Source organism: Clavelina lepadiformis, chromosome 4 (assembly GCF_947623445.1).
Source record: "Clavelina lepadiformis chromosome 4, kaClaLepa1.1, whole genome shotgun sequence".
Taxonomy (NCBI): Eukaryota; Metazoa; Chordata; class Ascidiacea; order Aplousobranchia; family Clavelinidae; genus Clavelina; species Clavelina lepadiformis.
The window spans coordinates 4,478,334-4,499,418 of NC_135243.1; the positions used below are offsets into that span (position 1 = coordinate 4,478,334).

General features: G+C 35.6%; 3 protein-coding genes across 4 annotated transcripts; 1 reads left to right on the forward strand and 2 right to left on the reverse strand.

The window, feature by feature from the left end:
* The first annotated feature begins 6,935 nt into the window (after positions 1-6,935).
* On the forward strand, positions 6,936-9,166 carry LOC143452895 (putative transcriptional regulatory protein Arth_2304). Its single transcript, XM_076954034.1, has 5 exons — positions 6,936-7,305; positions 7,389-7,501; positions 8,019-8,146; positions 8,331-8,502; positions 8,810-9,166. Exons 1-5 carry the CDS (start codon positions 7,059-7,061, stop codon positions 9,029-9,031), a joined length of 882 nt encoding a protein of 293 aa, XP_076810149.1. The 5' UTR covers positions 6,936-7,058; the 3' UTR covers positions 9,032-9,166.
* On the reverse strand, positions 9,114-12,544 carry LOC143452893 (oxidoreductase NAD-binding domain-containing protein 1-like). 2 transcript variants are annotated; one of them, XM_076954032.1, is made up of 7 exons: positions 12,388-12,544; positions 12,207-12,253; positions 11,483-11,646; positions 10,144-10,296; positions 9,807-9,940; positions 9,538-9,628; positions 9,114-9,464 (listed from the first exon to the last, which is right to left on the reverse strand). In XM_076954032.1, exons 1-7 carry the CDS (start codon positions 12,471-12,473, stop codon positions 9,189-9,191), a joined length of 951 nt encoding a protein of 316 aa, XP_076810147.1. In that variant the 5' UTR covers positions 12,474-12,544; the 3' UTR covers positions 9,114-9,188. The 2 variants fall into 2 exon arrangements, with proteins under 2 accessions (XP_076810147.1, XP_076810148.1); XM_076954033.1 differs by having other exon boundaries at positions 12,207-12,250; positions 12,388-12,507.
* A 1,069-nt stretch (positions 12,545-13,613) lies between these two features.
* Positions 13,614-18,734, reverse strand: LOC143452152 (ephrin-A4-like). Its single transcript, XM_076953008.1, has 7 exons — positions 18,643-18,734; positions 17,139-17,246; positions 16,078-16,244; positions 15,844-15,972; positions 15,124-15,204; positions 14,179-14,836; positions 13,614-14,101 (listed from the first exon to the last, which is right to left on the reverse strand). The coding sequence occupies exons 2-6, from the start codon at positions 17,234-17,236 to the stop codon at positions 14,592-14,594; spliced, it is 720 nt and encodes a 239-aa protein (XP_076809123.1). The 5' UTR covers positions 17,237-17,246; positions 18,643-18,734; the 3' UTR covers positions 13,614-14,101; positions 14,179-14,591.
* Between the last annotated feature and the right edge of the window lie 2,351 nt (positions 18,735-21,085).

Genomic DNA, 21,085 nt, shown 5'->3' on the forward strand with positions numbered 1-21,085 from the left:
TAAATGTTTTCGTCAACAGAATCATAGAAATCTTAATTTTACCCTGTTTGACGGGACGCCGCATCAGATATAGCAGGGGTGGCCAAACTGCGGCTCTCGAGCCGCATGCGGCTCTTTGAGCCTTTGATTGCGGCTCTTTAATGAATTATCATTGTTGAATTAGACATGCAATTTTCCCGGTCTAGACGAGTTGTTTGATCAGATTATGAAACGATGCGTTCTGTCACACGTATTAACAATGGACTTGTGATAAATATATCAATTAATGTAATATAAAATTGTGTACGACATAGAATCCTCGTCTATCGAATCAGCGAAGCATAACACTTTGTGACGTAATCGATTGCCTCTCTGTTACTGTGCGTGCATTACGAATTATCAGTCGTCACTTAACAGTCTACTAAGTTAACCCTAGAAAGTGGTCGACTTTCTTATGTAGCTGTCACAATGTTCTATCTTGATGTATTCGTTCAAAGAAGCTTCAAATATAATCAGATTATACAGTAGTCATTCCTGTGTCATTATTGCTGAAGTCTATCAAAGTTCACTGTTAAGATATACACAAGTAAACAGACTTTGTAAGGAAGTGGGCAAACCTTACAGGTTAAGGTACCATATACCACTTTCCATTACAGACTCATTGTTAGCAATAATCAAATTACACTCCGAAAAGTACATTATTGTACAGAAGTGTGCTAACTTGTACACTGTAGTTAAGTAAACTGTCAGATTGAAGCTGTACGTCAGGGCTGACCTAGTTTTAAGTCTTCGTTATGGACTTACGGTTATAATAATAATACTGGCCAACAAAAAAATTTTGGCATGGAAGGTAAGAACGATTTTAGGGTATATCAGGGGCGCTGAGCTCGAAAATGCCATTAGTTTTTGCAAATTGGCTCTAGTTTTTAAGATATTAGCGAATTTTGATATTTTTGGTACCTTTTAATTTTGAACGTAGGTTGCATTTTATCTTAAGGAACAGCCTATATTAAATGTTGTTGTAAGTCTATCTGCACTAAAACCACAAGAATGAGCAAAAGCTAAAGACACAATGAGATTAGCTAAATGAAGAAGTGCTGCATAAGTCTATTTTTTTCCGTATATTCAACACAAAAAATGCCCCATTTATTCGTCTTTTCAACAGATTCTCTTAACATATTGCAATGTGTGAGACTAAGCTTCCAACACCACATTAAAACTCGCTTGAAGTGAACAATAAATAGCAGTAATTTGGTAATAACAAACCAAGTATGCCTAAGCCAACACAAGAAAGACGACAATTTGTAAAAACAGACGAAATAAACAAGCAATCAATTTTTTTATTTGCCACGGAGTATTCAAAACAAAACACTATACGAAAAAATATACCCATCTCAGGATGTGCATTAGTGAAGTTCTTAGATGCATTCTAGTTAATTACTCAAATTAGCTTAAAGAGCCATCTGCAGGAAAGTTCTCTTGTACGACTTTCGCCTGTAGTCTGGTTGTGGACAGCTTCGCATTAGGCCCCAGCAGTAATTTGCCATCATGTGAGTATCACATCTACCTTGATATCTTGGTGAAACCTTTCACCTTGTTCCTCACTCATATTTCCAAGGTTTTCAGGGAAGCGATCCAAGTAACTGAATAGATAGTGAACTTTTATGCTCATCCTTGATCGAAGAGCTTGAAAGTTTGTAAGCTTTACTTCTATGAGATCCACATAGTTGCTTGCTTTTGTGTTTCCAAGAAATCCTTTTACAACTGCAACGAAAGAGTGCCAGGCTGCCTTCTCAACTTCAGTCATATGTGATGGAAAAACTTAATAGTAAATTAATTTTCGTATTTGTGGCCCATCAAAAATTCCTGCTTTCAGCGTTTCAATTCTAAGACCAGGAAATACTTTGCAAAGGTGATCAAAACAAGCACCATCTTTATCTAATCTAAGGCCTTGACAAATTGTTTCATCAAACCCAGTTTGATGTGCAATGTGGGTAAAATGATGCGATCACAAATGACCAAAGGTTCATTTACAATGTTTTTATCTTCGTGCACAAGCTGTTCACGTATGGGATATTCCTTTTTAATCCAGCGTTGATCAGTGGCCCGACTATCCCAGTAACAAATAAAGCAGGGATACTTGGTGTAGCCGCCTTGTTGTCCTAAGAGAAAGTTGAACATTTTCAAATCAACGCATATCTCCCAGTTATGCTCAGTATAAGAAAGTTTCTTCAAGATCATCTTTACACTTTGGTAGTGTTCCTTTAAAACGACTGAGTGGCCAATTGGAACACAGGCAAACTTATTTTCGTTGTGAAGTAGCACACATTTCAAGCCTTTTTTGGAGCTGTCAATGAATGACCTCCATTCTTCTGGTTTATACTCAAGTAGACCCATAGATGAAAGAAGTCCTTCGATGTTTTTACAGTACACAAAATTATCTTCTTGAGAGAAAAATTGCATTAACATTTCTTCTCTGTCCCGGTAAAACGTTATTTTTGTTGCCGAATCAAGAATGTTATGCTATGTGTTGATGTTAAGGCTTATGTTAGTGCTTGATGGGAGATGATATAAACTAATCTAAGGTCTTATTTACCTCTCAAGCGAGAAATTTGTGCCAGACAACTCAACATTTGGGCAAAACTAAATAGCTGCTTCACATGGCTTCAGTTTTTGTTAACCTACGTTACTCACTAGCATACATTTGTAACTTTTCATGGCGTATTAAGGAAAAAGCAATATCTCAAAAACTAGAGCCAATTCAGCAAAAGTAATGGCATTTTCGGACTCAGCGCCCCTGATATACCCCTAAATCGATCTAACATATCATGCCTTTTGAAAAAAATTATTTTTGTTGGCCTGTGTAATTGCAAAAAGAGTTGGTGAAGCCCAGTTGGAGACTCATAGTATCACCACGCAGCACTAATGTTAATCAATAGCTACACTTCTTTGTGAGTGAATAAATTCGTGTATTTTATTGTGTTTGTGTTGTGGCTCTTTTGAAACTGGAATATGTTATATGCGGCTCGAGCATGAAGCAGGTCTGGCCACCCCTGAGATATAGCTTCGTATGTAATAGACTTAAAGAGACGAAGGACTTGTCACGCAGAATTAAATAGCACCTCTGAAACTCATTGTAAGACTCTCTTCGAAAACCATGTTAAAGTATTTTAGAACAACCCTAACCAGCGATTCGCCCAAGATATTTGTTCCTTGTTTAAGGCATTGAATGTTTTCATCACCGCCACCGTCACAATGTTGGCGAAATAGCAGAGAGATTGTCTGCGTAGTGTTGCTTTAGTCCAAGAGCTACTTTCATATCTGTCCAAGTTTTATGATATATATTTTGTATTACTGTAATCGCAATTTGAAATATTCGTTACAGTAAGTTTTGTACAAAATCTATGCATTACTTCGCTTAGCGAAATGGTAAAAGTAATGGCGGACAAGGAAAGCATATACGGATATAAGGACAAGGAAACTATATACGCAAGTATATTAATCAAGTGTAAATTTTCTGATTTAAGATTTACCTTCCCTGCATGTTTTGTTTTCTTGTTTGCAAGTTAAGTTTTTCACCTTGCAAGTTTTCTCTCAAACCGACGGTAATCTGCAAGGTTTTTAGCGGAAAACACAGAGACATGCGATATATCTATCTCACAATGTCCTGAACAAATGCGGCACGACACCGGTTTTGTAGCTGACGTCAAACAATCGATGCAGCTATATTACTAGAAGCTATTAGAATAATTAGATCTATGATCGCATTTTGAGTACATTCATGGCCGCGACGAGTTTTAATCAATTTACAATTATGAAAGAATTGACAACACTTAGAAACATTTGTGACTTAAACATGACAAATAACCGTTGAGAATTGCTAAAGTGTTGATCACTGCACAATTATGTAGGAGCTCTTTGAATCTTTCCTTAGTTTGGATTGTGTGCTGACACATTTCGTTCGCTGAAAAATATTATTTGACGCAAGTCTCTCTGTTTCTTGTTTGTAGTGAAGTGCGTTGAAAAATACCTCAGTCTGCTAGCAATTGTAAGCCTAGTGCGCAATATAACAACTTACGTAACTAAAAAACAACCTTTACTTTATATTAGGATCGTCAAAAATGCAAAAGCATATAAAAAGCATGCAGTGCCCTTTGCTTGCCGGTGCTTCAGTTCATGCAAAGAATAACCCTGGTACTTGCGGGTGCTTTCAGCTCGCTACCATGAAACATCGTTCAAACTGCACATATATCTAAACTAAACTAAACTTCTAAAGACATTTCAAACTCAACAACAAACACCAACCCGATGCTTATAATATTACAAATTAAAGCGAGAATGAGAACGGTTGAAAATCGATATATTGATGTTCTTCTGACTCGATGGTATTGTTGTCATTTCTTGAACAGTTTGATAATGCTGTTTGTTTAATTTCTATCTATATATATTACTAAATTATAATTTTCCATTTTATTTATTATAAGTTACAAAGGTTTTCACCTTCGGGCAAAGCTTACTGAAGGTTACATTGCGCTTAGTAACATGTGAGAACGGTAAAAGGAAAAATTGTAAACATTACATCGGTATATATATGTGACACACCAGTTCAATCGAGGTAGGCTAATTTATCTGAACATCATTAAGGGGAATTCAAGTCCGGTCAACAACTGAATTGCAAGATCTCAAAATAAAATTCAAGCATTTCGAAAAACTACTCATGACTCGTGACGTAACCGTCACATAGCCACCTTTTTCAGAGTAAAGCTTGCGTGAAATGAAATTGAAAGCTTAACTCAACAAAATTATTTCTGTGGTAATAATATTTATCACAGTTATTAAAACAACAATTTGGTACAGTAGCAATGACAGAGCTCGGTAAATATAACAAATATAGATACACTATTTCACTTGAAAACAAAACATAAGACATACAAGCTTACAGAAGTATCGCATTCGCCTTGCGTGTCGAAGGTTAAAAAAATGAGTGATCACGTCTGCATCTGTCGTTCCGCGGTTGTAGCAAACTTTGTTCACAGTAGTAAGATGTAGTTGGTTGCGATCTCCAGTGGACTTTGTTTCTTGATGCGTAAACTATATACAGTACAATAGTTTGCTCATGCTCTTGGACATGTGTAACACGTTGGTTATGCAATCAAAACTTCATCATATCAACCAGGTATCAATGCCATTAGTTTTGTTGGTTCCGAATTAGTCTTGTTGCTAATATTGGAGATAGAATTTCCTGAAAGACTCCTTGTTGAATAGCGTTCGTAGTTGGCTGATCTTGCTGTTGAAATTTGGTCATAAAAACTTCATAAATAGCTGGTAACATTCTTTCTCGCTCAATGTGCAACTAACTTAGCAATTTCGAACTTATCAAGGCACCAAATTTTGTTCGTTTGTGTATTACTTAGGTGAAGTATTACACAACAAACACATCTGTCAAAAGACCGCGTACACTGGCGGCCATTGTTGGAATATGAGCGAGGACTATATTGATGGTTGATAACTTGTTTTCGGCGTACTTCTGCTTCGGTGATATGAGTTCTCATTCCTCAAACGGCGTGAATATGCTGTTAGTTGCTTAAATTCTGTCTATATTGTGATAAATATATCAATTAATGTAATATAAAATTGTTTAAAACATAGAATTTTCGTCTATCGAATCAGCGAAGCATAACACTGCGTGACGTAATCGTTTGCTTCCCCTGTGCGTGCATTACGAATCATCAGTCATCACTTATCAGTCGTATGTTCAACGCCGAAACATGTCTGTATGCTGTTGCTGTCACAATGTTCTATCTTGATTTATTCGTTCAATGAAGCTTCAATATAATCAGTTTATATAGTTGTCGAGGTGTACAATTAATTCTAAGATTAAGAAAAGCGGACAACAACCTTGAGACTCATTTATCATCGAAGACAACAATTCAACAGACAAAATTGTAATTGAAGTGGTCGCCCTTACAGGATAAGGAACGACAAACAATCATTTCATTACAACATAAATTACTAAATAATAAAGTTCCCATTTTTATTTATTATCAGAGACGAAGGCTTACACCTTCGGACAAAGCTTACTGAATGTTATATCGCGCTCAGTGTTTGTGTTTGTGTTTGACACATCGGATTTGTATTTGATGTTGGTTGGCCGTAGTTCGTCTACCAAATATGAATTTGGTTTATAGTCTTTCAAGGAAAGTAATGAAGTAATTTGTCCTCTCTGTACTACAGCTATTTCTACTGGACGATAAAGAGAAAGCGTGGAATAAAATTGAAAAGCAAACGTATCCCGATGCTTGGCGAAGTTGGTGGCATTTCCGCCTGAATATATAGAAGAATGCACAACTGTAGCAAACTTGAATGTCACATAAAATATAGCGTTTAATTCCTTCAAAAATGCGCTTGAAAACCTGAACACAATTCTCCTATTTGCTTAAATCGACCAGCTAGTGTTTTTTTTCGGACACTTAAAGCTTTTATCTTGCACCTATTTTCGTATTGTTTATGTTGTCTAGTTGTATGACGTATTGTATTGTGTATTTCGCACCTTTGTCTACCACGCTGTTGATCCTATAAATTATGTAAGCGCGCTAAACCATTATTAGTTTACAAAATCATTAGGTTTAATTGACAAAGATATAATACAAGGGAGGTAAATGCGTTAAAACTAGTCATAGGTGAGATTGTGTGATAAGGAGAGGTGAGGCTGGGATGAAGTCTAGCTAACACAGGTTAACGCTTAACGCCATCCTTTGTATTATCCAAAATTCCAGTCTTACTTCGAATTCCTCCTTCATGCCTGTTTCAGTTTTTGTGAAGTTGCTGCTTATCTAATCTTTATATATATAAGATATCTCTGCTCTGTTCTTGATGTTGTGAAATGCCAGCCAGCAAAACCGGATAGTTAGCGCAGTCGTTACGTTTGGTATTTTTGTGGTAGACCTAGCCTAGGCTAGGATATATGAGTCAAAAGTGTTCGGCATCAGCAGTTTGCTTCGTACAAGTAATGTCTGTCATTTTACTCCAAGTCATCTGTTGCTGAACATTTACTTTATAGCTTGTACACTCTAAAAGTTATGGCAAATTCCCTTCGAGGTAGGGTTACTGGAATTCGATTTCTCTGCTCAGCATGCCACAAGCTTTTATACAAGCAGAACTTAGCACCGGTGTTTGTGAGAGCAGATTCGTGGACTAGATGTATTAATACCTCACCTCCAGTACTTGGAACTCCCATCAATGAATTTTTGCAACAGCAAAGCTCCAAAAATGAAAAAGCAAAAAAAGTGTCAAAGTTTGCTGCATTAGCTCAAGGAGTTGTAAATGGTAACTAACAGACTACTTCATATAATTTGTGTATAAAGAGTTGTTTACACTGTTACAATGCTTAATTTGGTGTTTTTGTACAGCTGGTGGGGGTAGCACGGACCCAAATTCAAACAAAGCATTGGCAGATTTTCTTGTTCGTTGCCAAAAAGAAGGAATTGCAAAAAGCATGATTTTAAACTCCATTTCAAAAAAAGTTGGTGCAAAACTCATTGCTTTTCTGATGAACATTTTTTATCTAAATTAGCATGGTTATTTATGAGGATTTATATAAGCATATAATGACAATAGGGCACATTTTTTAATTTTTACAATTTAACTGTGTTTACTACATTGATACCCATAAAAACCCGGCTTAAACCCTTAGACCAGAGAGACAATGTTTTCATACAGTTATCTGCTATTGTTGTGCTAAGCATATTCCGAATTGCCCAGTTATTAGCAAAATCTCAGTGACTCTACTAGATGACAGTGACACATCTTCGTAATTTGTGAGTGAGACACACCAAGCTTATACATTTTGATAACAAAAAAGTAGGGTCTAATGCAGAAGTGCACAACCATGTCATGCATTATTATAGTAGAACTCCACTTTCCAATTTATGACATTACCTGTTCGTGCACTTCTGCATTAGACCCAAAAAGTATTTAAAGGAGTCCAAAATCTTTCAAAAAGAGTTTAATGCTAATTCTTGAAAATATTGTTTTGAAAGGCATTCGATAAAGAAGTTGTATTCCTTTTAACTGGAGCAAACAACACAGCAAAGATTATTGGTTGCAAAACAAGTAACCAGAAGCAGGCGTTAACAAACATCACAAGTGTACTTAAGAAATCAACTTTGTGAGTAAAGACTAATAAAAGTTCTTACCAAACCAGCCTAAGCTATACATATTATTCCCAGAACTTCTGTGGAAACGTTAAATGCGAAGTAACTGTTTTTTGAGGTATTAACTATTAACAGCCAATTTGCCCTATTAAGTACACAATGTTAGCTTTTTTGTGATAGCAATTTTTTTTACCCCAGTCGTGGAACTCTTCGTGACCCAAGTCAGATCACTAATTATTTTGAACGAAAAGGAGTAGTAATTGTTCCGCAACCGTTTGAAAATGGTCATTATCTCACTGAAGAAGAAGGTACAGAGCTTGCCCTGGATGTAGAAGCGGAAGATGTTTTAAAATGCGAAGAAGGACTAAAGGTACGTAGATCCTGACATGCACTTTTTTGTTGCATTTTTACACAAATGATATTACAACCAGGGTATTGCACCCACGAGCATAAATTCTTGAACGTTAATTCTCTTTAACTAGTTTCATTCTATATATTGTCTTATTAAGCTGATTATGGTTTAGTATAAAAATTTGAAATTTATCGAGTGAGTATGTATACTATGTAAATTTTAGATGGGTACAATTGCAAGGGAACACATGCTCAAATGTTGTTTCTTTAACCCTCTACACTGCTTTGTGATGTTGCCAACTAAAATTCCAAATTATACATCTTAGTTTCTATGTGAAGACAAGTCCTGGAGACAAATGGAAAAATCACTCAAGAACAAAAATATTCCGATAATCTACTCGAATGCTGACTATGTGCCAAAAGAGCTAACTTCGTTAGAAGGTGATGATCTGGATTCCTATGAACTTTTCCGAAAAATGTTGGACAGAAAAGTAACACCCATGGAACGAATGGCTGATTTTTACGATCTTGGCAGCAACTTTGAATAGCAATGAGCATCATTTTAATGCACTTAATTTAATATCTGTGTTTAAAATATGCTTGTATGCGAAGTAATGAGCATTTCTAAAATTCATTAAAATATTTATTAACCCAGTTTCCAAATAAATTATAACAGCATTGTCTACTTAGAGGGATTAATAGTAGCTACCACCATTTTTCATAAAAAATATTCCCTTTTAAAAACCCGACATCAAGTAAGTTCTTCTCAATTCTATCAATGAAAGCAGGAGGCCCACAAATGTAGGAGTCTGTCGCCTTTGTGTGGCTACCAATGGTTCTCAGTAATGATTCTCCCGATATTTTGGCATTTGTGTATGTCCTTTGAGGTATAGAGTGTGGCCAAGTGCCATCATTGCCTTCTTTTGTGATGTAATAATGGCGAGAACATGGAATTTCTTGTGATATTTTTTCAATCTTGTCCTAGCAATACGAAACACATTCTGGTAACATATGCATCTACACTACAGCAATGTGATGTATCATAATATCTTACTTGGAAAAGAAGTTCCTTGTATGTCTTAGCACTGTAAATTAATGTTGTTTTTGCCAGTGACAACGACTCTGGATTGTCCAGATATAAATCCCTGCAAGTAACACCATTAACCATATTTGAAGATAAAATACATGTTATTTCCATAACAGAACTACATCACAGCAAATTGAACATTTGTCATAGTCTATAATATTCAAACATCAATTACTTACAGTAATGCATATTCATCAACCAGCTAACTAATATTGCAAATCATTGCAAAAACATACCTTCTATGCCTAAATATCGACAGTAAAGGATTGATTCCAACCCCTCCCGCGATAAGTAACAAGTCTTTATTGGCAGTTGATTGATAGTGAAAGTTACCACCAACTCTTATGTCAACACCTGAACCAACTTCACACTGTGACAAGCACAAAATTCTCAAGTTTACAAAATGTTCCAATAGAAGCAATGCCCGGGACATTTAAATTGGCAATGCAAATGGTTAACAGCTGTTTGCGATCTGTGTGGGTCGAGATGAAAAATTTCTCATGGCTTTGAAACCAAACACTTGCTGCTCCAGCTTCAACAAACAGGTCAATAATGACACCCCGGCCAACTCACTTGTGTGTGAATCCAGTGCGCTGGAGGGTGATCGCTGAATTTCACAGCAAGTTCAATCACGCCTTCAACCTCGAGTGACCTGGGTGAATTACAAATGGAAAAGCCACCAACAGTTTCAACCCCAGGGATGAACATATCCACCCACTGGCCTGCCTGAAGTGGAATGCAAATAAAAGAGATTATGATCGCTACTCACAAAGAAAACAAAACTGCTTAGTGACTAACTGTGTTGAAAACCTACAGCCGTTTTGGAGTAACAATTGTGTATATTCATTACCAGTAACTAATCTATCGCAACAGTCTAAATTTCCCATGTAGACTACTTTAAAAAGTCTATAGCAGGGGTGGCCAGACCTGCTTCATGCTCGAGCCGCATATTACCAATTCGAGCTTTAAAAGAGCCGCAACACAAACACAATAAAAAACACGAATTTATTCACTTACAACGAAGTGTAGCTATTGATAAACATTAGTGCTGCGTGGTGATACTATGAGTCTCCACCTGGGCTTCACCCACTCTTTTTGCAATTATTAGTGTAACCGTAACCGAGACTTAAAACTAGGTCAGCCCTGAGGTACAGCTTCAAACTGACAGTTTACTTAACTACAATGTACAAGTTAGCACACTTCTGTACAATAATGTCCTTTTTGGAGTGTAATTTGATTATTACTAACAATAAGTCCATTGTTACTACGTGTGATAGAACGCATTGTTTCATAATCTGATCAAACAACTCGTCTAGACCGGGAAAATGCATGTCTAATTCAACAATGCAAATTCATTAAAGAGCCGCAATTAAAGGCTCAAAGAGCCGCAAGGGGCTCGAGAGCCGCAGTTTGGCCACCCTGGTCTATAGTATCAAGCAAAAATAATGAATCAATGATCTACAAGTAATGATAGAAAGCATTAGTACACAAAATGTTTTAAAACATCGGTATATACTGTTCTGGAATTAAGTTCTTTGCATACTTTTAGTAAAGCAGCTTCATAAACAATTCTTAGATTGATTTTGATGAGCGATTTTATACAAAGTAAACAAAACCAAAGTTGGGAGTCTTACAGGGTGCATATATTACTATGACTAAACATGTGTGATATTTCCATGATGTTGTTTTAAACTGATGGTCAATTTGAAAGTCAGTGATCAATTTACTTTAAAGAATCTGACAGTTTATCAGAAATCAGAGTAAGCCCAACACAATTAAAATGTCGCAATGAGCTCAGGCCATGAAGAAATAGTTGAAAATGCGATAGCTTTTACAAAACTGTCAAAGTTTTTTTATAGTATGGTTTTGTGCATGCATTTTGTACACTAAATCGTACAAAGCATTTATTCACCAGAAATGACGTTGCTTGTCTGTCACTGTCATTTAAGTGAAGTAGTACTCCTTTCACAGTTGGCGATAAATTCTTCACTGAAATCACACGGGCGGGACAAATTTCCCTATGACGTTCACTGTGTTCTGTTCGTTTCATGTGATCCCTTGTGTGTTGAGCAGGTTCTGAAAAACCAACAAAAAGTTAATCAACTCAATCCATCTTCGTGTATGTCAGCAAGTACCCAGTTAAACAACGGAAATTTGGCAAGAAAAGCAATTGTTTTTTCTTTTGATAAAATGTACAAAAGGCTGTTGGCAATTTGAAGTCATAAGTCTTTATCAATATAGATATGAATTTAGTTTAGGATATGTTTGAAAAGATGTATGCTTGTGCGAATAACATATAGGCCTACTGTATATATATATATATATGTTATGAGCAGGTGCATCCATCAAATGAATGAAGGGTAATAAGGCAACCAAACTTTCAGTGCAAACTTTCCAGTCTAACTGCATACTATTTAGTACCAAAATATGTGCGGATGTACTGCTATAGAATAGTTTATGCCAAAAACATGAGAATGACTTAGTATCAGGTTCAGTGTACAATAAACCATAAATTATCGAAGTGTAAATTTCACTATATCTGTAAACTAAAACTTCTTTCAATACCGCAGTCAGCAATATCGACAAGCACAAGCTACCGGTCATAACACAACGCACAGATAAAAAAAACAACCAACCTTCAAATTTTGTAAACTCGTCTTCAATATCAGATGAAATGGATCTACTAAAAACGAAAACCTCAATAAACTTCAGGTGAAGATGTGACGTACAGGATAAAACTTTACTCAACATTCCTTTCACAATTAGCTTTGGCATTATTACGTATTAATACATACATGATGCATCGCAATTTCTCACCATAAAAAACTGTGTCTGGAAGTACTCTTGAAAATGAAACGGAATAAACCTGCCGCTGTCGATTTGACAACGGCACCAGTTGGCATTTTCGGTGCCGTTGGGGTCGATTTCTTCCGCTTTGGTTTATAAAGTAATTAACAGAGCGATTGCAAATGGATATAAGTCTTCGAAGTTACAGCTATACAAAAAATATGTTCTTTCTTGTCCGGTCTACGATTGTAAGTTGGAAATGTTTTTAGTTTCTAAAGCGGGGATTCCTTGCATTATTTACATAGACAGCTAAAAATTGAATAAATGTTCATTTCGGAGTTTTTTGCAATTGTTTTAAGTTACACTATCTTGACAGGAAAATCTGTAGGCTATATAACCTATAGGTTATGCAAACTTTTGAACACATAGTACTAGTTTAGAATTGTTATGACTTTGAGTGCCAAAAATGTTTGGTTTTATACTATTTGGTTTGAATGGTAGCTTTATCTGCAAACAGACGGGTTATTCCGTTATTTTTATTAATCATCATTTTAATACTGTAATACCAAATTCAATGACTTTCAATGATATCGCTGTCCTTGCATTTTCTTGCCAAGCTCTAAAATAATTGAAAAAAGTCAATTTTTTTGGAGTGAAAAACTGTGATAAATCGAATGCTCAATTTCTTTAACGAGTGGGTTGCCTATTTCACCGTAAATAGGTCGCGCAGGACTTTGATAAAGATAAGCGGTTAGGCGAATGTGTATCCAAAAAATTGATTTAAGGTTTAATTGAAGTTATATTTGGATTAAAAGAAAAATGTAGTTTAGGTTACTATGCTATAACATTTAAGTTAGGATAACAAGAAACCCTGACAAATAGCTTTGAACTTACGATTTTTTTCCGGTGAAGTAGTGACAGCCTTTCTTTTGTTATACGCTAAGCACAACTTAACAAATTGTTACGGGCGGCAGAAAATAAAAGAAAAAAAATACAATTTATCCAGCTGTAAACCAACCTACAGTATAAGCTTATCAAAACTAGCTTGAGCAAAATCTCCTCTTGTGAGAATTTCTGTGGGTCAAGTAATCAAACTTGCGACTTTGTCATCGCTTGGCCTGCCAGGATTTGACAACTTCTGGTTTGGAAGCTTGACTTTTTTGTTAAAAAAATTTTTTTCGTTTTGAAGCATTTCCTAGTCGACCTTTTTATTTCACTTATTATAAGTAAATAAATAAACGTACAATAGAAAAAAGACAAAACACATATTTCGACTTATTACAATAGGCCTATATCTCTTGTGCTTGATAACTCGTCGTATTGAAAGCCATGTCTTTTTTCAGTAAATTTTCATCGGCTTTTTTATCTCACTGCATTCCTTAGGTTCCACGTTACTTTGGAAAAGGTTTACAATTACACGGGTGTAATTTCCGTTACCAATGTCAACCTGTAGGTAAAAATATTAAATTTCGAATCTATTGATACCTACAGCTTCATGTCGGTGACGGAAATCGTATTCGCATACAATGAGATACTGCTCTAAAAGAAACAAAACTGAGCTTGTGGATATCAATGGTATGAAGAGGAAGGCAAAAACGTGCATGCATTAATGCAGCTTGCATAGGGATGCACATTCTAGAAGAGAATAGTCAATTATTTTGTATTGGATCCCTAATCCTGCTTCATTCTGATGTTTCATTGAAACTACCGATGGTGAAAGCTACTTATGCTGAAATCACCAAACCTGCAATTCATAAAAGGGCACATTAAGTTTTTTGTGAAATGTTTGGCTAATGCGTACTGCCTGATATAAATACTCACTTGCAACGCTGTAGTTGTCAACGTTTGTTGAAGAGATTGTTTTGGTTCCTCCACATTGGTAAAAAGAAATTTAATCTTGGTGTTTTGTACAATGTCTGACATCTTTCGTGGTTGGTAACAGTACTTTATTATAACTTCAAACACTGGAACTTTAAATCAACTCTGGATTTGGCTATACGCAAGCGTAACTGCGTCTTAACCTCGTGCAAGGCTAAGCCGCCTTGCACCAGGTCTTTGCTGGACACGGAAATGTAAAAATACATGTACAAATACAATATAATACAAACATAACACTTTGTGCACGTGAAACATTCATCGCAGACACCTGTTACTCAACGAGTGCTTGCTATTTCCGTTCGTCAAGAGTTGCTTTCAGTTTTCTGAAAGCAGGACAGCCACGCAACGTTGGGTCGTTATTGAAACAACGACATTGAAAGACCGATCAGTAACAGCACAATCCTCAATGGCCACTTGGCGTGGTACCGGTTAGACTGGTTTTTGTTCCCATTTCCCTTGTCAGTTTGAAGTTTATCCGGTAACTCAGCGGCTCCGAGTTGCTTGCTGGGTTGGACAATGTTTAGAATCATTGGGCTTTTGTCATTCTGTGTGTCGGATTTCGTGCCTGATATGGTCATTTTTGATCTGTTCCCTCTTTCAGCTGTGGTAGGCGGTAAAAGAAGAAACTTTACTTTACTACACCATCAATATACTTATTATACGGATACAATATACATTGTTCTGTATGGGGAAATGGCTATTACGGTAAATTTACTAAAACTAAACGATAAATTAAAACTAAATCATTACAAAAAGATCCGAAACGCAAAAAAACGGTTAAATGATTCGTCAACAGAAAACAATTTGGTATAAACTTAATAATGAACGAATCGAAAACAACGGCAGAATGAAACAAACAACAATTAATTGTTCTTGAAAAATACATACGTTCGCAAGCCACAGATATGTGAAGTCTCGTGGACACATTTTCATGACATCCTGGTTTTAAATCTTTGACACGAGGTGAGGCTGAAAACGGACAAGTAAATTAATCATGACTTCAAGTGCACCGACAGCAAATCATACTTAAACTTCATAGATTAGTGAAACAAGCAAAATGGTGGTAACTACGCAAATAATGACCGACAGCTCTTTTTAGTGATGGAATGCAAGATGGTAATGAACAACGACCTACTGGAACTCTTCTTAAGAGTTAAAAAGCTAATAAAATTTCTGGTTATCCAAAGACCACCCGTTTTCGTCAGAGTAAGTATAGGCCTATATACGTGTTGTATGCGCCATTTTTACAGCTTGCCGTAAATAACATTTAAATTTAAAAATACTTATAGTTGGAATTTAAATAATAATTGCAATTGAATTAAGTAAAGTTATGGAGGTTATTTCTATAGAGCAGAAATGTAATTTTGGTGTCAATTTTTCTTCACCCGTTTAGACGAACCTGATGTGTACAAATTAAACTTGTAAAGTTGTATAAAACAGTGATAACACAAAGATTTGAGTTAGTCTCATAAATATACACACTAGTGTATATTTTCCCTTCATTAACCCACATTCTGCCTCTATCATCTAACAACATTTGCTACTACTTTTGACAAAAAGACACGCACGAATCTTCTAGAAGAGTATGGAGCATTGGAATAAACTTACCAACAAAATAATAATCTTTGCAATATTGAAACTTAAAACCGAAAGGCGACGGACTGACCAATTGAAATTTAATGGTCAGTTTGTTTTCTTGTTCCGGTCTCTCGCACGCAAATATGAAGTCCTTTTTGCCTGTCAATAAACAACAACAAACATTTCATTTGAGGTTCAAACTAGAAATCACACGTCATTGTCACGTCACATCATTATGACAATCAGCATCTTAAATAATTTTACCTTTATGATTACAATTGTTGAAATCTTCTTCAGTCACATTATAAAGGTCAAAAATTTCTGGCTCCCTTGCATCATATAGTATCCCCATCAGGCTTTTCTGGGGACAAAGAATGTCCATAAATTCCCCAATTCTCACAGGAAATGTGCATTTCACTGTGCTGAGCAACCTAAGTACAAGAAAAGTATTTTTTGAAACGCAGATATGCACAAAAATAGACTAAATTTAAAAGCGCAATTACAGTTTAATTCAGGTAATAATTGAGACAAGGCCTACCGCATGAGACACATTAAAATAAACGGAAATAAAGCCGAAATAGCAAAAATAATAACTATAGTAAGATTATAGTAAACAGAAACAAATTCGTTATTGTAAAATGTAAATTACAAATCTGGTGTTCTTTTGCTGACAACCCTAAAACGAAAATCTCAGCGAAGACTTGTTCCATCACTACTTTAACTTAATGGAAAATGTCGTACTAGCGTCAATTTAGATCCGCTTTACTTTTTCCATCAAACATTATATCAACAAAATTTAAACAACTAGGCATCAGGTAAGAAAAGCGACTTACAGCGAAACAATTAACAAAATTTGCTCGAGTCTGGAACAGTCTAAACACGGAAGCCATACAATTTGAATTGTAACCATTTGTCTGCTAAATTTATCACAAACCCTTGATATAATGCGATTGTTTTTCTTGTCTAAATTGTCTTCGTAACGAACCAGCAATACAAAAGGGGAGGAAAAGTGACAGCTATCATGCAAACATATGCAAGTACAGAAAAATATTGTTTGTTATATATAATTGAAGTCTATACTCGTACGTCATAACGCAAATATTACAGTGTGTCAAATTCATATCGTCTCCTCGTTTACGTCATCAAACTCATCTTAATCATTACAGTCGACTTATAAAACTGCATGAAAATGCAGTAATAAATACTTAAATACCTTTAAGCAGTGTGTTCGCACGATAAATGCTTAAAGTGTGTTAAATGCCTTTATTTGCCACAGCAAAGCTTCTTTACATAGCAAATCTCGTTACAAAGAGTAATTCACTTACTGTGGTGTCATCTGCGAGTTCCAGTAAATGACGTGTCTTTCCGCGCACGAAGATACAACAACAGTCACAGCACATGCAAGAAACATAACCCGATACATGACGCTAAGCCTACAGAAAAAATGTATTAAAATCGGTCAATTACTGCAGTTGCTTTGCAGCGGCAACTGATTGTTTAATATTTAATAAATTCTTCTTGAGCATCAAGCAAACACAATTTGAAACAAGTTATTAAACGGGTCAGCGAAAACCCCAGGTAGAAAACAAACAATGCCAATTATCAAAAAGATATCAAACTATAGGAGCCTAAACTTCGTGTACTGTGAACTGAACTGTTTCGAGTCCACTGGGTCATTTGTATAACACAGCGGTCCGACTTAAAGTCAAAAAATAGTTTATAACAAATAAAGTCATGATACATTTGCGATTGTTTTCAAATATCCGAAATTTAAATGGGCAAGTTTGTATCCTATAACTTGTAGTTTTATGGCTAAAGCGATTTCATTACATGGTATAAAAACCTACGGTATTAACAAAGCAAACATAGCGGAAAATATTATTAAAAATCGTCACCTACACATCTACTGTGTGTCTGCCTTCCACTTCCAGTATCTTAAGCGAAAATGCCTTAAATAGGCTAAGTGCACAGTTTCGTTCGGTTTTGCGTCAAAAACTCGCGCAATTTCTGAAAAGAATCTGAAAGCAACTTCTCTTGCTTTCAGATCAGGAAGCACGTAGCGCTTGTGAACGCGGACACGAAACTAAGCGAAATTCCCCACCGCTCGTTTGCGTTTATCATAATCCGGTGTTAACATTGTTCACAACCCACGTTCACATTGTTAACTATCACTAAACTTTCTACATAGAGTAAGATATCTGTCTTGCCATGTTTCACGTATTGTCATGCTTGCTTACAAATTTGGTCTAATTTCTTGGTTTGCAAAAGCCTCAATCAAACTCTTGAAATCCCTTTTCGACATTCGGTTTCTATCCTTTTACAATCTGTGCTATTAACAAGTACAACTGGATTTGTGACCAACAAAAAATAGTCCAATAATACCGCTGCTTGCAAAACTAAGTCGCCAATTCTTCTTCAAGGCTTACTCGTTTTTTGTCATTAGAATAGCTTGTACAGACTCACACGTAATTTATAGTTTTAACTTCACTACATCAAACTGAGCTACTCGCAAAGTATTGTTGACTTGAGCTAGAAAGTTGAATTTGTAGGGGCCAACTGCTTCACGCTTATTTTCACAAAATAAGGCATGGTCAACGCAAGGACCCCGCATGGTGGAACGGGAACACTTTACCATATTAAAAACATTCGCAGTAAATATGCGGAAACTTATGAGTAAGTTTATCCTACTTAGCAATACATTACAAAAATAGCATAACAGGTGGCGTATCCTGCTGATGCTTTTCGGGTTAGCTGTAAACTTAATATTAAAGCGAGATGCAAATATTTTTTCACAATAATACGTCACAAATATACAAATAATACACTGACCTCAACGAGTCTAGGCTGCTAATAGGCAATTCGAGTTGACTGCAGCTGTAAAAGACATTTTTAAGTTGTCGAACAAGCCTTTTTTCTTTTTTTGTATACCGGTAGTTGTCTTGTACAAGATTACGTAACCTCTCTTTTAGGACTGGACTAACCAAGCGTTTGTTCGTGTGTCGCTTGATCTCGCCATTATCAAAACATTTACAGTCTTGGATTTTTTATTGTCATGATCTAGTTCGACTTTTGTTTGGGGCTCGAAGATTGGTCATTTTCGCGTCAATTGTTCGGACTGTTGTAGGCTTTTACCTGATTGGAACAATGATTCGTGAACAGGTTTATTGTCCTGGCTAACTGGACAGCTCAATTGAACCTTTTATTTGCACGAATCGCTAATTGCTCTATGCTCTTTCACGACGACCATAAAACGTTTACTACGCGATACTTATAATTTACACGCACAATTAATTCACGATGCTTCCAGACCGATAAAAGCATGTTATCCAAGGAGTTTTCATGCACCGCCTTTGTTTGTAAATTATCACAAAAGTTGTAAATTTACCGTCGTAAGTGAAACGTTTAAACGCTCAATAAAATACCCCCAAACACGTCAAACTTCTGTACATGGGCCCCCAAAACATTTTGTGCAGTATAGAAGCCAATTTTTTCAACGGGCAATTTTCGAATTTTTCCGCACTCAAACGTCAACAACAAGTTCATCACAAACGTTTTTAAAAACCGGTCAAATGAAAAAAACGAAATAGACAAGGCTATTGCGGTTCAAAGAACTTCCAAATAACGATGTTTTTCTGTGAGTACCAGTGAAAGCAGAATTGATTTCGGCGCCAATTAATTACTTGAAGAAAAAATCTTGTTGTTGAACGGTTCATTTGCATCAGAAGATTTAGGGTTTTCGTTATGACCTTAGACATAATTGGGTGAAAAAATTCGATTCATATTGTATCGCAAGTAAAAATTAAAAATACTTATGAATCTTAACACAAATATTAGATTTTGTTGAGATGTATTTGTAAAATATTTTTGCATTTGGAAAGATATCCTTTGTCTCCAAAGTATCTTTGGAAGCAAGACTAAGCTTGTGTATAAGTAAGTATAGGTAAGCAAACAAGCACATAGTTTTTTTAGAGATAATTACAGTATGTTCTGATATATTTGAAATACAAACAATGTTGAATTACAGTATACAAATTTTTTTTACACAGTCCCAATATCTTGACAGGGCTTTTTTAGAAAATATTACTTGCTAATTGTTAATCCTGTAATGATTTGGCTTGAGTTAAGTTACATTATATTTATTATTTTTGCTAGTTATTGGATTATTTATGATATTTTCAAACACAGCCTTTAATTACTTTAAGGTATACTTCTAGTTTTCTCTTTGATGATCGCATAAAACAAAGAAAATAATTGTTTTTGACAGCGCGGAGGAGGACAGAAACATTTAAAAGACATATTTACTTAAAAAGTAAAGTTGAAGTTGTTGAGGATATTTAATTTGATCAATGACTACAACTTCGTCCGACTTATGCAAGCAGGCTAGAAATATAACAAAACAAAGAACAAAAGTTACCGAAGAATATTTTGGTGGAATTATGCCCTTGGCTTACTGTAGAGTCTAGACGCTGCGGTTTTGTGTTAATTGCTTGATATGTGTTTCAGTCTACGTGTTGGTTCGTCCAGAGTTGGTTGGCAGTCAATTCAGTTAGGTTACTGCTGGTTTCTCTGTATTGTTAAAATATTTGTTGCAGATTATATTGCGATAAAAGTTGGTTGACTTCGATATGATGTGATTTAAAAAACTATGTGTTAGCAAAAATGATATTCAAAATGCAAATGTAACTATTTTTTCAACAGTTCAGGAAGTTGTTGATAACGTTTATAAATTTACACTAACAATGGAAGACTGCCTTTCAAATGCACTTCAAGCCAATGAACACGACGAGATATTTCCCACTGCAATTGGGGTAAGTTTTAAATTTTTTGCGACCGCAGTTAAACTCTTATGTTTGCTTGCAATTTCACTTCTAGATCATTGCTAAAAACCCATTGTTCAAACTTTTTTGAAGGTTTTTCTTTAAACATCAATACAGTACTATTACTCATAAAATATTCAGATTGTGAAAGTATCTTAAACCGCTAACACTCATGAAAGTGTTTGTTACAACCCCAATATTTCCCAATAGGTGAGACCTGAAGTGGAAAGTCACACTGGACAGAAGTTCAAAAAGTACATTGCAGTCGAATATCGGTCACAGAAAATAGGCGAAGAAATTTTATATTATATAAAGGTACGCTTTCGTGATTAGTATTTAGCAGCCTTTTAACTTTATTTTTCTTTTGTTGTAATTTTAATTAAACGAGCTGTAAAGTCTTATAAGCTTTATTTTCCTTCCTTGAAATGTTAAAGAAGCGAAGAAGATATTCACAA

Coding starts and splice junctions, on each gene's coding strand:
- LOC143452895 (XM_076954034.1), top strand. CDS start 7,059: ATGGCAAATTCCCTTCGAGGTAGGGTTACTGGAATTCGATTTCTCTGC. Junction 8,147..8,330: donor GTACTTAAGAAATCAACTTT/GTGAGTAAAGAC, acceptor TTTTTACCCCAG/TCGTGGAACTCTTCGTGACC. Junction 8,503..8,809: donor AATGCGAAGAAGGACTAAAG/GTACGTAGATCC, acceptor TATACATCTTAG/TTTCTATGTGAAGACAAGTC.
- LOC143452893 (XM_076954032.1), bottom strand. CDS start 12,473: ATGCCAACTGGTGCCGTTGTCAAATCGACAGCGGCAGGTTTATTCCGT. Junction 12,254..12,387: donor TCCAGACACAGTTTTTTATG/GTGAGAAATTGC, acceptor TTTCGTTTTTAG/TAGATCCATTTCATCTGATA. Junction 10,297..11,482: donor GACAAGCAACGTCATTTCTG/GTGAATAAATGC, acceptor ATTCCACTTCAG/GCAGGCCAGTGGGTGGATAT.
- LOC143452152 (XM_076953008.1), bottom strand. CDS start 17,236: ATGTATCGGGTTATGTTTCTTGCATGTGCTGTGACTGTTGTTGTATCT. Junction 15,973..16,077: donor CAACAATTGTAATCATAAAG/GTAAAATTATTT, acceptor GTTTATTGACAG/GCAAAAAGGACTTCATATTT. Junction 15,205..15,843: donor CAAAGATTATTATTTTGTTG/GTAAGTTTATTC, acceptor GTCCGTTTTCAG/CCTCACCTCGTGTCAAAGAT.